Source organism: Bos mutus, chromosome 6 (genome assembly GCF_027580195.1).
Source record: "Bos mutus isolate GX-2022 chromosome 6, NWIPB_WYAK_1.1, whole genome shotgun sequence".
Classification (NCBI taxonomy): Eukaryota; Metazoa; Chordata; class Mammalia; order Artiodactyla; family Bovidae; genus Bos; species Bos mutus.
Genome location: NC_091622.1, coordinates 91,655,331 through 91,675,879, shown reverse-complemented (window position 1 = coordinate 91,675,879; position 20,549 = coordinate 91,655,331). Strand labels below are relative to the sequence as shown.

Here is a 20,549-nt window from a genome sequence, read left to right as displayed (position 1 = left end):
TTCTGGTCTCCTTGGTATCTGTTGGCTTCACTAGAAACTAACAGGCATTCAGGCTAATATGTCACTCTTTCATTTAATATGAGTTCTCCCCAGAGAGGTCAACTCTCCAATGACAGATGCAGTATCTCCAAGGCTCAGGGCCAAACTGCGGTGAGGAAACACTACCTGAGGGACTTGTAGTAACCAAGGGAGGGGGCTCTTCCCGTAGGCACTCCAGGCTTACCTCAAGCCTCCTCACTGAAATAGAGCACGCACTTTTTCACCAGAGTTAAAAATTAAAATGTGACTGCAAACACGGAGTAGCATTTGTTAATATTTTTATTTTGAGTTGTAATCTATTACTTCAAAAAGATTCACTTCAAAAGACATCCAATGGATGTTGATTTACCAGTAAAAAAGTCAGTCATCACTATGAGTTATAATACAGGATACACAATAAATTATATTTACATGCAATGACTAGACTATCACACACACGGTAAAAAAATACAGTATTTTATGTACATTTTTAAAGATTTACACTTTCATATACAGTTTATAAACTTTAAAAAAGTTCTCTGTACAAAATCTCATGTGTACAGAGTTCATAAATCCCTTTTCTTATGGCTGTACCACCACACAAATATGCTTAAAACTATAATACTACAAACACTTAGGTTTCTTTTTTACAGTTCATATTCTTGGCACCCATACACAATACCATTATTTTTGAAATGTGAATTACAAAGGAAATAAAACATAATCATGCAGACTTCTCTAAGAGAAGAAAATGAGATAAAATGTGCTACGAGATCAACATTTACCCATTCCATAGTTACCTAGTTCTGTTCAACCTGCTGCACTGCTTTCATACAAGTACATGCAAAACGAGCAGATTGTGGAGTGCTTTAAAAACATTAAAATAATACTACAGTCTGACAATACTTAAGCATTGGGAATGCAACTATCCAACTACTCTAGTCTGCTGCTTACTTCTGCTTTGGCAGAAACCTCAAAGAAATGAAGATACTACACACTAAAATCACAGAAATGTCAATATTCTAACTCCTACTAAATTTCTAAAGTCTGCATCAGAGAGTACATTGATCATTTAAAAGACAAAAACAACCAAAAAGGTGTTTGACAATTAAGAGTATATTCTCTGCTCTGAGAATGGGGGGGAGGGAGAGACCTAAGAGAAACCGTTAAAGGATCAGCCATCGCGCCTGCTAAAGCAGCACTTCCACACTCCCAATCTGTTTCCATAAAGACACCTGAAAGCTTTATAAAAAGTGGACGCTACACTACTCATCTTTTAAAAATCATCTTGAAAAGTAGTAAATTGAAGGTATCAGCACCTTCCCTCCTCCCCCAAGTAGCTAAAGATCAATGAGAAAAATAAAGTGCCAATGTCTAAAGTATTGTTATTATTTAAGAGGCACGAACCCATTTGATGGCTTAGGATTAAATATGAAAATAGGCCATATCTGATCTGAATAATTGACAGAAGGTAGGTATTCCAGAGTCGATGCAATTCCTGCCTGGATGGGGGTGGACCAGGAAGCTACCTACTCCATTTATTGCTTTGAAACCTGTACACACACTTAAAACTCGGGCCCAGGACAATGAGATTTCTAAGACGGAAAGCACAGTGTCTGTGCCACTTTGAAGCTGAAGAAGAACGTGCACTCTTGATCCCTGTGAGGGGAGCTGCTGAGGCTCTCTTCTCCACAACTCATGTCTTCACAAGAGTCCTCGCTGAAAGAAGAGAACCCCGTTATTTAAAACACACTCAAATGTCGCACAGGCAAAATTAAACTGCTGAACAAGTAGTTCTAGTCTCAGGATTTTTACATTCAAAATTTAAGCACTACAGAGACGAAATTTAACTTAGAAGGCCTTCCTAAAGGGAAGTCTATTGTAATCTCCTTAGAAAATACAGATTCGCTTAAGGGGTTTAAACTAATTACCTCTTGCCAAACTAATATTCTTTTACCAAGTAATACTAACTAGAATTCGAAAGTATTTTAAGCATTTTAAATCCAATGAAAAGTGAAGTGAAAGTATTAAGCTGCTCAGTTGTGTCTGACTCTTTGCGACCCCGTGGATTGTAGCCTGCCAGGCTCCTCTGTCCATGGAATTCTCCAGGCAAGAATACTGGAGGGGGTAGCCATTCCCTTCTTCAGGGGATCTTCCCAACCCAGGGGATCAAACCCAGGTCTCCTCTACTGCAGGCACATTCTCTACCATTTGAGCCACCAGGGAAGCCCTTAAATCCAATAAATACAGACTAATGACAAAGTCCCATCACATGTCTTTCTCGCATCAATAATCTCATAACTGATCTTCTCAAATATCAAACCAAGAGACCAAGAAGCTATTAAAATGGTACTTCTGGTCTTTTCTCCCTACAGCATGAAATGGTCAAATTTAATAAAATTAAGTTCACTTTACTAACAAAAATAAATTCTGAACAAGACAAAGGCATCTGACAAAACTAAAAATATCCTCAGAACTCGGCTGCATCAGTGATGGCAGTTCCCTTTAGTTTCCAGTCATTTAACCCACAGCCTCTTCCCACAGTACCATTTTAGGAATTCATACTAATGTTAAAAGCCCAGAATGCTATTTGCTTGTTTTCTAACTAAACTGAATTTCAAAGAGCAACGGAGATGGGAAACAATCAGTTTTTAATAAGGGAGGAATGAAATAAGTCAGAGAACAACACAGTATGATGTCACCTATATGTAGAGTCTAAAAACAAAAAACAGAACTCACAGATGCAGAGAACAGATGGGTGGGTGCCGGGGGTGAGGGGAGAGGGTGGTAGCTGACGATGGCCAAAAGGTACGTGCTTTCAGTTACAAGCCCTAGGGAGGTAAGGATGTATAGGATGCTGGTTTCTGTTGTTTTTTCATAAAGTTGGGGTGAGGGGGTAGGATGGTGTACACTTCCCAACTACTACCTATAAAAACTATTTCTGGTTAATTTTCTCAACCAAAGAAATGATGCCATAGAGGTGTGGGCTGTGATATACAAAAATCAGTCTTAGTCTGGGGAAGTCTAATTAGTCAAGGAACCTGCTTACCTTTCACTTTCATCAAAACACCCCCCCTCTGGTATTGTTGGCAGCTCAGGAACACTGTAATAGCTGTTGTGGAGGTTCTGGGCTGTGCGCCTTGAAACGATCCAAACCAGCTTCTTAAGATCTGGTTTGCAACATTCAGGAGAAGAATATTCGGCTAGGCATTTAGAAACTAACTCCCTCCAGTAAACAAACTCGGAGTCATTCACCTGAAAAAAAAAAAAAATTTAACTGAAGAGGTTATGACAGTGGTTCCCAAACCTTGCTATACCTTGGACTTACTCCATGATTCTTAAAAAATACTGTGCCTGGCTCCCACCCCCTGATACTTTTACTTAATTGGTATGGGGGGGGGGGGGTGTCAGCCAAGATTTTTTTAAAGCTCCCCAGATGATTCTTATATGCAGTCAAAATTTGGTAACCACTGCTTCATGCGAGGAGCACCACAGGTATAAATACTTCCAGAGGATTCGGCCTATTTTAAGAAAACACACTGCTTATAAACAACAGGTCTGTTAATACACCAATTATCAAGTATATTCTTTGATAGTCACAATGCAAAGGAATTTAACAGAATTTAGGTTTCTGTAACATAGCTTTAATTGGACTGCTAAAATATGCATTTACATTAAAATACCAGATATATGTGAAAGGAGAAGTTGGAAATACAAGAGAAGAGGAATTTCCCCAGACAGGCACAGTTCCTCCACCACTGGGGAGTGCCCCAATTTATTTCAAGGAATCAATTTTCACTGAAGATTGTTTCCAAATAATAATACTATAAAAGGTTTAGATCCAAATTAATAAATTCGTCACTAAAATAGCAGCTGGAAGTCAGCTGTTAAAATGCTTCACGCTGCATGTACCTGACCACAAACGGATGAGGATTTTGTGTCATCTTGGCTTCCATTTCCACCGAATCCAGCCACATCTTAATCCCCTTGCAACGTGGCTTCTATCTTTCTCCCGACGTCACCTCCTACATCCCAACTAAGCTCCTTCAATTCTCATTACACTGGGCCTCTCACCAAAATTCAATACTCTTGACCACTTCCTTCTTGAAAACCTCTTTCCCACCTGAATGCTTGTACTTGTGTACTTCACATTCCTTCACTTGGATCCTAACAGGGAAACTGCCAATACTGAAAACGCAGAGTTTTAACTGACCCCTAAGCAAGGGACTCTGAGGTTTCAACTAATATTCCTCATGAGAAATTCCTAATCTCAATCTCCAACTATAATTTAGACTGGCAAGAATCTGCTAGACACCTACCTATCGGGCAGGTATGAAAGAAAGTGAAGTCACTCAGTCGTGTCTGACTCTTTGCGACTCCATGGACTGTAGCCTACCAGGCTCCTTTGTCCATGGGATTTTCCAAGCAATAGTCCTGGAGTGGATTGCCATTTCCTTCTCCAAGTACCTAAAATCATACTCCTTTGACATTAACTTCTTTGAAATTTCCCTCAATGATGCCAGTATTCGCTACACCGTTAGGCCCACATCTTGGTCGTCCATGACTCCTTATTTCCATGCTTGGCCTCTAAAAACTAGAGTTAGATGCCCTTATTCCTGCTTGTGATTAGCACCTAGACATTCTATCTACAAACCTACCCTGAACTGATTCCCAAACTTTCAGTGTCTAAGATTCTTTTTGGTACAGCCAGGCTCCCAGTCGTCATGCCTCTCATGGTCTAGCTTACTTCTCTGCTAACCAAACTTTCAAGTACATCCTCTGTTTAGAGACACAGACCCTGCCTTGTGTTCAGTTCCATATTTCTCCAACCAGACCACCAGTTGAAGAAAAAGGACTGTGATTGTTTGGTTTACACCTCTTTCTGATTGAAAAAACTTATTAGGCTGGCCCGACAAAGCAGTTCAAAAGCAAAAACGCAGTTGATGTTATTTTGGTAATGCTACTATGGGACAATGTCTCAGTCCTACAGATGTACTGGGATGCTGTTGGTGTATTTACTGAGTTAACTTCTTAGTACGCATTCTAGAACAACGTGTGCAGGACAATACAGACCACTGTACTACCAACTGGCAAGAAGACGAGGGAAGGGATGTCTGAATACAGAAAGCGGCTAGGCTAAGTGATCAGATTCCGCTCCAGCTTAACACTGTCTGAGTTGAAGCTGCATTTGGAGAAGAACATCAACACTTAAGATACAAAGAAAAAATGAATAAAAGTTAAGAGCCCCATAAAGTGTTAATAATGATTAAGTCACCACAGAAAAAATAAAACACCAGGAAGAAAGCTGCTATAAAGAACAAGTTCTGAAGATACTTAATTTACCTTGGAATGTTTTTTAACAAGCAGGAGAATTTGCAACAATTCAATGGATTTCAAAGTTTCTACTTCCAAATTGAGAAGGCACAAAGCTAGTATGGATGGCTACAAGAAAAAAAAGAAAAATAAATATTTTTTAATTCAAAATAGAAACTGAGATATATATAAGTAAGAAATTGACTTACTTTTGCTTTTGAAAAGGTAAGTCGGCAGCAGCAAGCTTTCAGCTGAGCTTCTAATTTATCAAGGCTCAGTATTTCTTTCCTATACAATGAAAAAGAAAGAATAAAATGTTTATTAAACTGGAAGGTATAAAAATATTCACTGGCATTCTAATTCTTTACTTACAGCAAAGCTAAAGTACAAAATTTTCATTTTTAATCCCACTGACCTTTCTGAAGTATGACAAAGTACAATAGTATGGTATAAGTGCAAAAAGTTTAAGGCAGTAGTAGCTTCGAATTCATAGTGCAATTTTTCTGAAATTATTTTTTCCATCCGCTTTATGTCAGAAGCAGTACATTTACATTGGCTAATCCGGATCACGTCATGAGTAGATGGAATATTGCATTCTTCTTCAACTATTCTAGCAGCCAGCAAAAAACAACAGACTCCAATGCAAGACAAATGCTTAGGTTTCACCTGAAAAACAAGGAACAAAAGGTTTCTTCCAACAGTTGTCACTTTAACTTCGCAAAGCGGACACTTAAAATACCGTAATGAGCCCCTACTCTTAAGACAGAACATGATCAAACTGCTTCCTTGTATTTACCCTTACATAAAATTAAACTTAACTGTTTTTACATTTTAAGCTGTCTTAACCTCCCTTTAAAAAACAGAAAAAACATTTTGAGCATTTAATTTAAACACGGCTTAAAAAAAAAATTAATGCAAATTCAAAAGCTAGGTTTCTAAATACACTGTATTTCTAACTTACAAAACTCATAATAGTACAATCTCCCCCAAAATAAATTAAGCCTAACACCAAGAAAATATACTTCTTTGAATATAAAAGTAACATAGTCATCTTTTTATCTTCTTATCTATTTAAGAATCATCCTATGCCTCAATGCAAATTTGCCCCCAAGAGAGCTACTGCATCAGATGTGCAGAGTGGAGCAGATGTAAAAGCTGCCATGGACAGATGGCTGCCCTTTTCTTTTCAGTGCCCTGAAAATTGACCCAGCAGCTGACAAGAATCCTACTGGCAGAAGAATAACATTTTTCTAACAGTTACTGATCGATGTTTTTTTAAATTTATTTTTAAGTGAAGTATAGTTGAATTACAATGTTATATATATATTACTGCTATTCAGCAAAGTAACTCCGTCAGTATACACACATATATACGAACATACATTCTTTTTCATATTATTTCCCATTCTGGTTCATCACAGGATATAGAGTTCCCTGTGCTACACAGCAGGGCCTCGTCATTCATCCATTTTGTAGACACCACTTTGCACCCGCGAATTCCAAACTCCCAATCCAAGCCTCCCCCGCCCCTCTGGCACCCCCCAGTCTATTCTCTTTGTCCTTCGTTCTGTTTGTTTCATAGACAGGTTCATCTGTGTCATATTTTAGACTCCACAAATAAGTGAAATCTTATGAGTCGCTGGTAACTGTTAATAAGACTGTGGCTCCCTGCTTTGAAAAGGTTTCTCATAGGGAAGGCACTAGGTCACCTTTAACATACTGCTATACTGCTATTTGGCATGTTTCAGGTGTTTAAAAATACCTAGGCTTAACAGAAACATACTGGGAAATGAAAATATGAAAATCTTATTTTGAGAGCTGTGTAGATACAAAACACCCAAAAAAAAAGTAGTTTTCATTGTGTCACATCTTCAAAGAAAAGTTATGTAGGAGATACATCAAAACCTAAGATACAACAATACACTGACTTTTGTAGTCTCTTAATCTGAACTAAAGATCACAACTCTGATCATTAAAAATGCTTATATATAATAACAAATACATTCATTTACCAAATAGTTACAGAATCCTTTATGCTAGGTATTGTGCTGGGCACCAGGTATTAAACAATGAAGTTGTGTTTACAAAAATGATTAAATACCTTCATAAGAGCCAAGAATCTGTCTAGAATATTGACAGCCAAGACAAAAGTTTCAGTGCAAGATCCAAAAAAGTTGGTCAAACTCCTCAAATCTTCGACTTTGGCATTTCTCAATCTTGGACACAAAGTGTTATCCGTCTGCAATAAAAACCAAGAGCCAAAGTTTATGCCCGTCTTAGAACTAAAATGGGTAATACACACAGATTCAAAGAAGGTAATTGTTTCACTTAATCTTCAAGAATATGGGGGGCAGAGTGCCATCACTGAATCAAAGTGCTGCAGTTTTTCAGACAGAAAATGTGTATACATCACCAATTTTTAAAAATATACATCACATAATTGGGCAAATCACACAAAAAACATATATACATCATCAGACATTTAGCAACTCAATATACTTCTGGAAGCCACACTTCCAGAGGGTTACATCAAACAGAATCCAATTCCCTTGTAATGGACACATAGAAGGTTCCTTGTTTCCTTTTATTAAAAAAAGAAAAACCACTTAGGAGTCTACAATACAGAAGTATTGCATAGGCAGAGGGTATTTCCACAAATGACCTGCTCAATTTCCAGGGACTCTCCCACTCAGAAGCCGGAGACTCGGGGTGTCACTTCTGAAGACACACTTCCCTAGAGTTAGTATCGCTCTCGTTCTTGCTAAGAAACAAAACCAATGACCCGGTATTAAGATTTATCGTAATATTCTAGGAAGATCGATTTTGGTCTTAAGAAACTTTGCAGCCTTTAATCCAGACTCAACTAAAATAAAAAAATAAATATGTGTCTGTGTGTGTATATATATATACACTCACATGTATTTTTAAAGTCACCTCCCCAAGCCCCGTTAGCGGCTGCCGCAAGATATCTTTCCTGGGAACTTACCTCCGGGGTAGCCTCGATCAAGCTCAGCCCTTTTTCTCGAGGTTGGAATCTCTGTTCCTGCTCTAGGTAGAGGTTCAACAATCCGAAGAGCTGGACACCTTCGCGACCGGCCAAGTACTCTGCTCCCAAATCCTTCATCTGCAGCAAAGACACCACACACACACAGTTCAGTGTATCCTGGGGGTGGCCGGGGTAAGCGAGGGAGAGCACAAAAGAGCAGGGGTTAATACCTCCAGCGAGGGGCTCACCAGCACACCCCGGCGAGAAGCGGGTGAGGGGACCAGTCACGTCCAGCCGAACCCGGCGGAATCCTCCCCCGCGGCCAGGGAGGTGTGCAAGGGGGAGGGGCCGTGGGCACGTCCGCCGCCAGCGCAGGGTCAGGCCGGCCAGCCCTGGCCTCCCGGCCGTTTCACAAGCAGGAAACTGTACCCGGGGCTGCGGTGTCCGAACGGCCCGCCCCACCTGAAGTCGTGGGGCCAGGGGCTTCTGCCCAGTGGACCGCACCCGGGGCTCCGAGAGCAGCGGATCCCTGGGGTAGGGGCTTTGCACAATGCGGGGGGATGGGGAAAGAAAGTCTCGCGACTGAACAAAGAACCGGAGGGAGGAGACTCCCAAGCCCCGCCCCTCCCGCGGAGCCCGGCTCTAGAAGCCCCTCTCGCAGGAGTCCAGCCCCTAAACCTTCCCCATGAGCATCGACTGCGCCTCCTCGGAACAAAACCGGAGTGCCGGAGACCTCGGTTCCAGAAAGCGCTGGCGGCGCGGCTCAGCCGATAGGGGTCCGGGGGAGGGCAGAAAATCCAGCCCGTCCCGTGCCCAGACAACACCTGTCCATCCATGCCCGATTCCGCCAACTGTGCGGAGACGAGGAGCTGTCAATCCAAAATCCACCCCAACGAGCCCCCTGTGACAAAATGGGGGCGCACCAAAGAACTGCCTCCAGCTTCCTTGACACTGCACGCATCCCATCAGCATCTCTCCGCCCCCGGGTGCCCACTGCCCCAGGGCTGAGGGGCAGGACGGGAACTGCTCCCCAGGCTGAGGGGTGGCCACTCTGACATCAGTCCCCGCAGCTCCGACCAAGAACAAAGAAACTCTGCAATCCCGGTTGGGCCCACTCACCGTGCTGGAGCCGCGCCTCCACCGGCCCGCGGTGTCACGGTCGGAGGGGACTGGGTGCGGCGGGGGCGTCCGGACCAGTCTCCGAGGTCAGAGACCTGCCGCCTCAGCGGTCCCCCCAGACCGGCATCCGACCCTTCCCACCCCCTGCCACCGGCGCTTGTGGCCTCACAGCCCCGGCTTCATCCTGCTGCCCGCGCGCCCACCCTCCTGCTGGGGCGCTGCACCGGCCCCTTTAGCCCAGGCCGACTGCGGGCTCCACCGCCGCCACCGCCACCGCTGCGGATGCCGAAAAAAACCCCTTGTTTTTGTTTTGAGTTTCCGACGCCCCCAAGGGGGTGGGGCATGTGACTCCCCGCGGAGGGATCCGCCGCTGTCGCAGCAGACTTGGAAAAAGAGTCCCGCCCCTAAGCGTCTGTCTCCAGTCAGCTTTGTGGCTTCCTCGACTCGCTATGGCTTTACCGAACCAATCCTCCCTCTCGGTTCCAGGGCGCAAGATGGAATCTGGGCACCGACTTTATTCGTCGATTGATCCCAAAAAAGAAAGAGAGGGAGTGTTAGGAGCGAGGGGCGGAAGGAGATAGGTTGTGGCCGCATCGCACCTTTTAAAGGTCCCCGATTTGTTTTGTTTTCGCTGTTTTGAAAAGTCCGCCCAAAGTAGCCAGTTCCCTGATTGGATACTGGTGGGGCGAGCAGAATGCTGAAGCTCCGATTCAATCCCGAGTCTCGATTGGCTAACTGATTAGCCCTTGGGCCCTCTGATTGGTTGTTACCGTATCTTGCGCCTCTCTCTGCCTTGGGGGCCTTAGTAACTCTGAGGTCTGGATTGCGCATGCCTGAGTGGACCACTTGAGAGGAATTACTGACCTACCCTCGGGTCTGCGCATTCCTTCCCGCATTTCCCTCAAGCCCCTTGCCTGCACCGGTCTGCGGAGAATCTCACGTTGGGCTCTCACCTCCCCGTAGAGCTGAAACAGCTAGCCTTTGTGACAACCTCTTCCACCACGGGAGGATTTTTCTCCGTTCCTTCTTTGTTTTGTCCTTCAGGTCCATTTTGCATCAGTCAAATTATTGTAAAAATTTTCAGTATTTACTAGTAAAATGCTATCATCTTTGATTTAAAGTTTTCCTACCAAAAGGAAAAAAAAAAGATTTGTAAAACACGATTGGCAAAAAGAGTTGTTGAAACAGGGTGATGCATACAAGAGGGTTTGTTATTCTAGTCTTTATATTTGTGTGTACCTTGAAATTTTCCTGTAATAAAAATAAATATTCAGTGAAAGGACTTAAAAAGTTACCTGTGCACACTGATGGTGGCAGGCAATTGTCTTAATAATAGCACACCTCCTGAGGTTGTACTGTTGTTTTAATGAAGACTTGGAGAGGCTTCTTGGTCCTTGGTCACCTGTAAATTATCATTTATTGTCCATTATAATTAGACTTGTTACTAAGACGAGACACTTCTCTTAAGGCGGGGCAAAAAGCAAAGCAAAGAGTGCCTTAGGCCGGAGAAACTTTCACACGGAATATCTCTGAGAGATGTTAAGATGCTCCCCTCCAACATTTATAGTTACTTTCTTTACCTTCTCTTGCTTGCTCCCTGGCCATCTGCTCAACAGGCAAATCAGTAAATAGCACATTCTCTTGTTCTACTCTAAATAATAATCAATTGGCCCCTAGGAAGTTATTTTTCTGCCCTTCTGTATATTTTCTGTGAATTGTTTGGTTATTTGTAAAATATGGGAAGGCATGTGACAGATTTCACAACAGCTTGCTCTTTTTTCCAGAGCAGCTAAGGAATTTTAGAAATAGATCCCTTTGCATATAAACCAGGGCTAGACATAGCAGCACAGAGCAGCTGCGGGGAGGCCAGCTCCAAGAACTAATCCTGCTATTTCAGAGTTGTGATTTTGTTCACGGTTTTGGAAAATTAATACAATTACATTAAGAGACTGCTTGTGATTAGCAGTTTCCATAATTTTATTCAATGTGTGTTTGATCTATAAGACTGAAAACAACTTTTGTCTGATATAAACTTGCTGGAAATCTATGCTGAAAAACATAAAAGAATGCATGTAACTAACATGGAAAATAGAACTAAGATTAGAGTTACATATATATACATGATAGCTTGTTTTACAGTGTACAAGGAGACTCAGCAAACAGTTCAGAGAGACATAAAAGAGCCGAATGGAAAACATGCACCATGAAAAAGGAGAGTATGCTCTCCTTGAACATGATGGAGATTGTGGACTTTTCTTCAAGTAGAAGGGCAAAGATAGAAGAGGAACATAAAATATAGAGTAAGTGATATGAAGCAGGAAATGTGAATCTTCTATGTGGTAGAAGACTTTTTAAATAATAGAGAAGATATAAGACAAAAAGGAAGAGATGGAGATATTGACCTTTGCCTACATCACTGTTACAAAGGTCTACAAAATGTATAGAAACAGTATAGACAATGTATACTATTTATAATTGTGGTTTTATGTGTCTTCTAACAGGCAGCTTCTTGAATGATAAGCGATTCTCTCCAGAAAGCTTTGTAAATGGTGTTGAATTTCCTGCTCTTTAGAGGCCCTGTTCAGTATGGAAAAGACTGATCCAGTTGTCCGATATGGAGCCTCTTGTCCATTTTAGTCCACTTATCTTTTTAAGATAAAGGAAAGCAATCATTAAAAAATAATTAGTCCAGTATTAAATCTTCCTTAAAAAAAAACCTTTTAAAAAAATTTATTTTTAATTGAAGGATAATTGCTTTACAATATTTTGTTGGCTTCTGCCATATGTCAATATGAATCAGTCATAGGTATACATAGGCCCTCCTCTTTCTTGAACCTCCCTCCCACCTCCCACCCCATCCCACCCCTCTAGGTTGTCACAGAGTGCCAGTTGGAGTTCCCTGAGTCATACAACAAATTCCCACTGGCTATCTATTTTACATATCGTAGTGTTTATGTTTCCATGTTGCTCACTCCATTGGTGCCCCCCTCTCCTCCGCACCCCCTGCCCCACAAGTGCCCACAAGTCTGTTCTGTATGTCTGCATCTCCACTGCTGCCCTGCAAATGGGTTCACCAGTACCGTCTTTCTAGATTCCATATATATATGTTAATATACAATATTTGGGGGGAAAGAAAAAACAGACCTCTTTTTTAACAATGATTATCTTCTGGAATAGAAAATGATACAAGTCTTCTCTTTTTACTCTGCTGATTTTTCTAGATGTTTGTGAATTTTTTTAAATTTTCTTAATGACAGCCTTTCTCCATGCTCTATTTGTCCTTACCACATTGACTTACTTTACTGCAGCTTTAAGGTAAGTCGCTCACTCAGTCGTGTCCAACTCTTTGTGACCCCATGGACTGTATCCCACCAGGCTCCTCCGTCCATGGGATTCTCCAGACAAGAATACTGGAGTGGGTTGCCATTTCCTTCTCTAGGGGATCTTCCCGACCCAGGGATCAAACCCAGGTCTCCCGCATTGCAGGCAGACGCTTTAACCTCTGAGCCACCAGGGAAGCCCTGCAGCTTTAGATCTTAGGTATTAAAGACATTCTCCTCTAGGCTAATCAACCTTTATCTATCAGCTGCCTTTCAGTCTTTCCTAAGCTTTCTTAAGGGCAACTTTTCTACATTGTGTGTGAATGCAAAATAGGGAATCAGAAATCCAGCAGTCCTCAAGAAGGGGATTGAGGGGATGTGTCTCATTATAGACACGTGGTCTACAGCATAGTGATGGGGGTGCAGTTGGGTTGGGTGATACTCTATGCCCCATGAAGGCCTGACAGGGAATCAGCCGTCCTCAGTGACATCTGAAACTGTAAAAAGAGAAGATGGGCACAGAGCAGGAAGTAAACAGCAGCAACACCCACGTAGAAACAATGCCTCCCTTCAGCAAAACCTTGACTGGTGAGGAGTGTCCTTCAAACCTACCCACATTTAAGTTTCCACCTTGAAAAGAAAATAGAACATCCCCAAGCAGCTGCTGCCCTGGCTTCCCCAAATGCCTTAAACGTGACTTCCCTGAGCTTTGTAAGACATCAAAATTCCCACAGATCTATCTAGATAGCATCTTTCTTCTCAGAAATGAGAAGTTTTAGATAATACATCCTACTTTTATAACAGATGTTGAATGACTACAACACTAGATGCCAGACATGTTACTAGGGAGAGATAGAAAAACAGATAAATAAAACACAGTCCCAGAATATGCCCTGGTGTATCTAAGGTGTAGGGCAGATGCTCTAGAAGGTGATTGGAATGCCTGATTTGAGACCCAACTTTCCTATTCACTGGAGATAGTACCTCGAACGCTTTCAATAATTTGCTTTGTCCAGAGTGTCAAAAGGGGGATTACCATCATACATGGGACTTTGCCAATGCTGTGACTTCAGGAAGAAAGCAAAGTGATCATCCCTAACCTCATCAAAGGAATCAGGTAGAAAGCAGCCCTACGAGGGAAAGAAATTCAGGATCAGGATGGGAATGCTGACAAAAGACCCCATTTCCCCTTCCCCTCCACTCACTATGTCTAACTCCCTGCCTAGGCTGTTTTCTGTCCTTGAGGGTGGTTTGCAGTTCCAAATTTCCAATGCTTAGATTAACCTTGCTAGCAGAACCTATAAAGGAAACAGGAATGCTTGTCAGAGACAGAAGCATTGGAAAAGCCTAACCTAACTCGGGGTGCCATCTTGAAGTAATTTAGATGTTTTAACCAAGATTTCATTTTTGAATCTGAATTGGAAAGAATGAGACAATGTACAGGCAGACAGTTCTTTTCTTTTCCAAGTAATCAGAGACTAAATCAGTGAAGGGCTCATATATTCTGCTTTCTGACTTTCTCATGGACAAGACTTCAAATCTGAAATTAGCAAATCCAATATTCTATTTATCCCATAGTGTTTTGTTGCAGTTGTGTTTTAAAAATAGAAGTATGTTGCATCTTTCCGAGGGAGTGTCTGCTTATCTCTGTAAGGGTTCAGTTCAGTTCAGTTCAGTCGCTCAGTCGTGTCCGACTCTTTGTGACCCCATGAAATGCAGCCCGCCAGGCCTCCCTGTCCACCAACTCCCAGAGTTCACCCAGACTCACGTCCATCGAGTCAGTGATGCCATTCAGCCATCTCATCCTCTGTCGTCCCCTTCTCCTCCTGCCCCCAATCCCTCCCAGCATCAGAGTCTTTTCCAATGAGTCAACTCTTCACATGAGGTGGCCAAACTACTGGAGTTTCAGCTTTAGCATCATTCCTTCCAAAGAAATCCCAGGGCTGATCTCCTTCGGAATGGACTGGTTGGATCTCCTTGCAGTCCAAGGAACTCTCAAGAGTCTTCTCCAACCCCACAGTTCAAAAGCATCAATTCTTCAGCACTCAGCCTTCTTCACAGTCCAACTCTCACATCCATACATGACCACAGGAAAAACCATAGCCTTGACTAGACGGACCTTTGTTGGCAAAGTAATGTCTCTGCTTTTGAATATGCTATCTGTAAGGCTTAGGGATATTTATTCACACGTTGATGTGCTCGGCCTTCCCAGGTGGCACTGGTGGTAAAAAACCTGCCTGCCAACGCAGGAGACATAAGAGACGTGGGTTCAATCCCTGGGTCATGAAGAGCTCCTGGAGGAGGGCATGGCAACCCACTCAAGTATTCTTGCCTGAAGAATACCGTCGACAGAGGAGCCTGGGGGGCCATAGTCCATAGTGTCGCAAAGAGTCAGACACGACAGAAGCAACTTAGCACATACTCACGTTGATGTGCTCAGCTTTGGAACTGGGGGATTTATCGACACTGTAGGGGCTTCCCCAGTGTCTCTGTTGGTTAAGAATCTGCCTGCGGTGCAGGAGACCCTGGTTTGATCCCTGGGTTGGGAAGATCCCCTGGAGAAGGAAATGGCAAAGTGCTCCAGTATTCTTGCTTGGAAAATCCCATGGACAGAGGAGCCTGGCAGGCTACCTTCAATGGGATCACAAGAGTTGGACACAACTTAGCAACTAAATCACTAAACCACCACCACCATCAATACTGTAGAAACCCTGTGAATGACAAGGCTTTTTCCAGGTTAGCCCCTGCCAGCCCTGCTGGCTTGCAAGTGGGTGGTACGAATTATCTCTGAAACCAGAGAACTCAAAGCTCACTTGCCTGTATGGCTGACTCTTGTCTTTAGTATCCAGAGCATCTTCTGTTATGTTGAAAGTCAACTGGGATAAATGGGGTAGCCCTGACAAGTTGTGGAAAGACTAGGTCGGAGCAGGTGCAACTGAGAACACAGCAATTCCTGAAATCAGAGCTGACTATCTCAAAATGGTGGGTCTGTCCCAAAGCAAATATATTTGAAGTAGCCCAGGCTGCACTCTGGGACATTGTACATTATTATTTACATAACACATTCCTCTTTTATGATTTGTCCCAAGAACTATAACCTAAATCAGATACTTCCTGTCTTTTCTTGACATCACAGAGCTATGGGAAGTTGACACAGAAAAGAATCATTTCAGAGACATCTGTTGAAAATATCATCTTATTTCTAAAGGAAATCTTTATTTTCTGTGAAAGTAATTATCCCTTATGTTGATCCCAAATGAAGAAGCAGTTGACATTTAAAGTGATATGAACAAGTAACATAAGCTTAAATTTTGCTTTTGTTAAAATTTTTTTTAAGTGTCTTCAAAATGAAGGTTTTTATTTAACTTCTAAAAAGAAAGATTGCTTTATTTCAAGATTCTCAGGTCTGTTTAATTGCATGTATTATTATGTTTTTTCAACAGAATTCTGAACAAGAAATTATGGCTGCATGCAGGAATGGAACTAGATTTTTTTTTTTGGTGATGAGCGGGGAGGAGGATTGAAACTTTACAATGCAGAGGGGGTCTCTGTAGGAAAAAGAGAAGAATTTAGAAATGCAAATTAGATATGAAAGTGAATATTTACTTTAAATGAGACAAATCCAGAAAAACTACATTTTCAAAAGCTGACATAGACTCGTGTTCCAGCTATCTGCTGTTGTGTGATGAATCACGCAACACTTAATGGCTTAACCAACAACAATAGATGTATTATCACCTGCCATAGTTCTGGCGTTGGCTGAGCTCAGCTCGCAGTCCTTGTTCAGGGTCTTTCATGAAGTTACGTTCAGATGGTGGCTGGGGCTAGAGTCTCCTTGTGGCTCACTCCTTATGTGTCTCCAGTTGATACTGACTGTGGGCTGTGACCTCAGCTAAGGCTGGTGGCTAAAACTCCTACTTACATGGCTTCTCCACATAGCCTTTCTACTTCCTCATGCCATGGTGACAGAGCTCAGAGAAAACCAGGTGAACACTGTATCTCCTTTTAGGAACCAGACCTGGCAGTTACACAGTTTCTACACTAGTTTTATATTGCTACTGTGACAAGCTACCACAGATATAGCAGCTTAAGACAACATATTTACTATTTTATAGCTCCAGAGCTCAGAAGTTTGAAACTGGTTTCACTGAGCTAAAATCAAGGCATGGACAGGGCTGTATTCCTATTAGAGGCTCCATGGAAAATACATTTCCCTGCCTTTTCCAGCTTCTAGAGGCCACTGCATTCCTTGGCTTATGACTCCATCCTTCATCTTCAAAGCCCACATTGTAGTCTCTTCAGATCTTTCTCAATTCTGATTTCCCTGCCTTCCTTTTACACTTATAAAGATCTTTTAATTACATTGGGCTCACTTGGATAAACTAGGATACTCTCTCCATCTCAAAGTCAGGCAATTCCATCTTGGGCTTCCCTGGTGGCTCAGATGGTAAAGAATCTGCCTGTAACGCAGGAGACCTGGGTTCAGTCCCTGGGTCAGAAAGATCCCCTGGAGAAGGGAATGGCAACCCCCTCCAGTATTCTTGCCTGGAGAATTCCATGGACAGAGGAGCCTGGAGGGCCACAGTCTAGTTGGACATGACTGAGCAATTAACACACACACACCAAATTCCATCCACCCCCCTCCCACCTTGCCATGTAACATGACAGGTTTACAGGTTCTGGGGAAGAGGACACGGACATCTTGGGCAGGGGGCATTATTTTGCCTTAATCAACATTCCTTCAGTCACAGCTACAAGTCTGCTCATGTTCAAGTTTCAGGGGGAAAGAATATAGACTCCGCATCTTAATGAGAGGCATGTTGATTACATGGTGAGAAGAGCTTCTGAGATGTGAGATACTGTGGAGATAGTCAATGAAAAGTAAAATCTTCCACACTCACAAACATCAAAGATTGAGGAAATTCCATGATAATTTGTATTAATAAATTTCCTGACCTATGGCTATAAAACTTTTGGTCAATAGTTTTGGCTGCAAATTTTCTGATCACATCTTCATAAGAATATTGTAATATACTTTTCTATGGAGAAAACAAATTTTAGTCTTCCCTAGCATGATGGATCCATTTTTTTTCAATCATTGCTATATTAACATATTTCTTTCAGGTTTACAGCTCATTATTGATATCATCTTTCAGTGTCATATCTTTTTGCATTTTCATACTGATATGACACTGAAAGATGATATCAATACTTTGGCCACCTGATGCAAAGAACTGACTCACTGGAAAAGACCCTGATGCTGGCCAAGATTGAAGGCAGGAGGAGAAGGGGACAACAAAGGATGAGATGGTTGGGTGACAACACTGACTCGATGGACATGAGTTTGAGCATGCTCCAGAAGTTGGTGTTGGACAGGGAAACCTGGCATGCTGCAGAACATGGGGTTGCAAAGAGTTGGACACAACTCAGCCACTGAACTGAACTGAACTGAATTGATATCATATGATATTTTAGAATTGACATCTGAGAAAATTTTTATCAAAATTTTTTCATGTTTAAGCTGTAAAAGTTCAGGTCATCAGTGAAGGCTGGCCACACTCATGATTAGCTGATATGTTTCCTTATTGAAGAAGCATATTTTGAGCTTTATGTTATCTTTGTCAACATCAGTATATCAAATCAACAAGAGATTTCAGTATTCTTCAAAATATTGTGATTCCTTCCCCTTCAGTAATGAGACTATCAACCAATCCAAGAGATCATCTATTACTTTTATTAGAAAGTCCCCTCTTCTTTTTAGGGAAGGACCACCTTTAGAATGATCTGGAAAAAAAAATTAGTGTCTTGATGTGCAAGTACATTCTGTTGTTTTATCATGCATTTCTATCACTTTTATTTCATATCTCAATTTTTTAATCAGAATTTTATCTTAGATCTTAAATAAAAATACAGATGTCAAAAGAAGCATCTTTCTTTTACATTCAAATTAGAGGTTTGTAATTTCTCAGTTGTTTTATTGGAATATTCCAAAATGTGTTTCTAAATTTCAAGTAAAGTGGTATGTCCCAAACTCAACTTCCCTTTAGCCAAATTCCCAAAATACTGGTGGACCCCAAGCACTTCCAAACACAAGGGAAAATGGTACAGGGAAATTTGACATGGAGAGAAGCATCAGTCTTGACTGCAGTTAAAATGTCTTACTTTTGGAAAACTCAAAAAAATGCATATGTGAACACTCTGCTATGGCCCCTCCTGAGATCTCAGAAAGAGTATGGGCAATGAGGAGCCCAAAACTACATGTCACTAGCTTCACAATAAATCTACACTTGGTAATAATTAGCTATCTAGCACTGTACTGAGTGATTTACACAAAATGACGTAATTGTAATGCCCACAACACACAGAGATGCAGACATGGAAATCCAGAGAGTTGAAGTAGCTCGTCCCCACAGTCAGACAGCAGTGGAGTCAATAGTCAATAGCAGACAGTCTGACTCTAGGACCCACATTCTTAACCATTACTTTACATAGTGATTCTGGTATGCAGGAAGAAGGAGAATAAAACTGCAAATTGGACATAAGCTTGATCCATTTGTCTATACTTTCTATTAAATTTACCCAAAATGGTTGTGTCAGTAGTTTACATTAAACCAAGGCAATTTGGATTTGGATTTTTTATTTATTTTGACTGTCATGTGCACAGGCTTTCTCTAGTTGTGGTGAGTGGGGTTGCTCTGTAGCTGTGGTGCATGGGTTCTCTTGTGGAACATGGACTCCAGGGTGCGTGGGCTTCAGGAGGTGGCAGTGCCTGGACTCAGTAGATGCCTCATTGGCTCCAGAGCAGAGGTTTAGTAGTTGTGGCACGTGGGCTTTGTTGCCCCTGGCAGATGAGATCTTCCCAAACCAGGCATCAAACTAGTGTCCCCTGCATTGCAAGGCAGATTCTTAATCCTTGACCACCAGGGTAGTCCTGGATTTGGATGTTTTATTAGGATATTTAATCAATGAACTATACACCTGCATGCTTTTGTGTGTGTGTTTTCTCTTTTTTTCTTTTATAGCAAGTGAATATATTTTTGAGAAATTTGGTTTCTCTCTACCAAGCAAATCTACCTATCCAGATAGAGACCAGACTTACCAGGATTAACTGCTCTTGCCCTGGAGTTTTGAATTAACATATTCCTAACAAAGCAGGCCAAGTGTTTCAGCATGGTTTTACCACTCAAATCTCAAGAAAGCTGGTAGGAGAAGACTAAAAAGAAGTTTTCTTTTCTGCCTTCCTTTAGATATTCCAGGAAGATGTCTAAAGACTTTTGAACGTCACATGAGTATGTCATATGAGTAGTTTGCAAATGTCTAGGCACCAGAGGGAAATTGCTATTGTGTTCCTATGGGTCCTGCTAGGGGCTATTTCGCAGTTGTTTGAGCTGTTTTCCATCTTATGACATGGAAGCTTTTTTTTTTTTTTTTGTCTTTTTATAATTGAAGATTATAACCAGCAAATATTTTGCCCTATCACAGCTGGTTCTTCTCTTATGTTCTCACCTGAAAACCATCCTTCTAGATGGAAGTCAAGCCCCTGTGATCACTCCCTGCTAAAAATAACAGGCTTGAGCTTTACAGCCTGTGTTGGACAGGAGGGTGGAGATGGGGAGGGGTGGAACAAACACAATACCCAGAAGTTACCAATTTACTTCTGTTTATAGTGCTGTGCAATGTTTGTAAGTTTTTATGATGGACATAATAATATTATCTCTAGAGCTTCTATTTAAACATTTTGGAAATGTGTTGACTCTTTCTGCACAAAGATTAGCCTCCTAAATATTCAGATT

The 20,549-nt window shown here is 41.8% G+C and overlaps 1 protein-coding gene across 2 annotated transcripts; it reads right to left on the bottom strand.

Moving 5' to 3' along the window:
• Positions 1-300: 300 nt before the first annotated feature.
• Positions 301-9,732, bottom strand: CCNG2 (cyclin G2). Of its 2 annotated transcripts, none has more exons than XM_005899146.3 (8): positions 9,437-9,732; positions 8,318-8,455; positions 7,433-7,570; positions 5,747-5,997; positions 5,541-5,619; positions 5,362-5,460; positions 3,068-3,273; positions 301-1,737 (listed from the first exon to the last, which is right to left on the bottom strand). In XM_005899146.3, the coding sequence occupies exons 2-8, from the start codon at positions 8,453-8,455 to the stop codon at positions 1,614-1,616; spliced, it is 1,035 nt and encodes a 344-aa protein (XP_005899208.2). In that variant the 5' UTR covers positions 9,437-9,732; the 3' UTR covers positions 301-1,613. The 2 variants fall into 2 exon arrangements, with proteins under 2 accessions (XP_005899208.2, XP_014334732.2); XM_014479246.2 differs by lacking the exon at positions 9,437-9,732 and adding an exon at positions 8,548-8,865.
• Positions 9,733-20,549: the final 10,817 nt, after the last annotated feature.

Bases quoted from the DNA above. Each gene is read 5' to 3' on its own strand.
- CCNG2 (XM_005899146.3), bottom strand. From the start codon at position 8,455: ATGAAGGATTTGGGAGCAGAGTACTTGGCCGGTCGCGAAGGTGTCCAG. The intron at 7,571-8,317 runs GTAAGTTCCCAG...TTTTTATTGCAG, and splicing joins TGATCGAGGCTACCCCGGAG to ACGGATAACACTTTGTGTCC. The intron at 3,274-5,361 runs GTAAATTAAGTA...TTTTTTTTTCAG, and splicing joins TTGTTAAAAAACATTCCAAG to GTGAATGACTCCGAGTTTGT.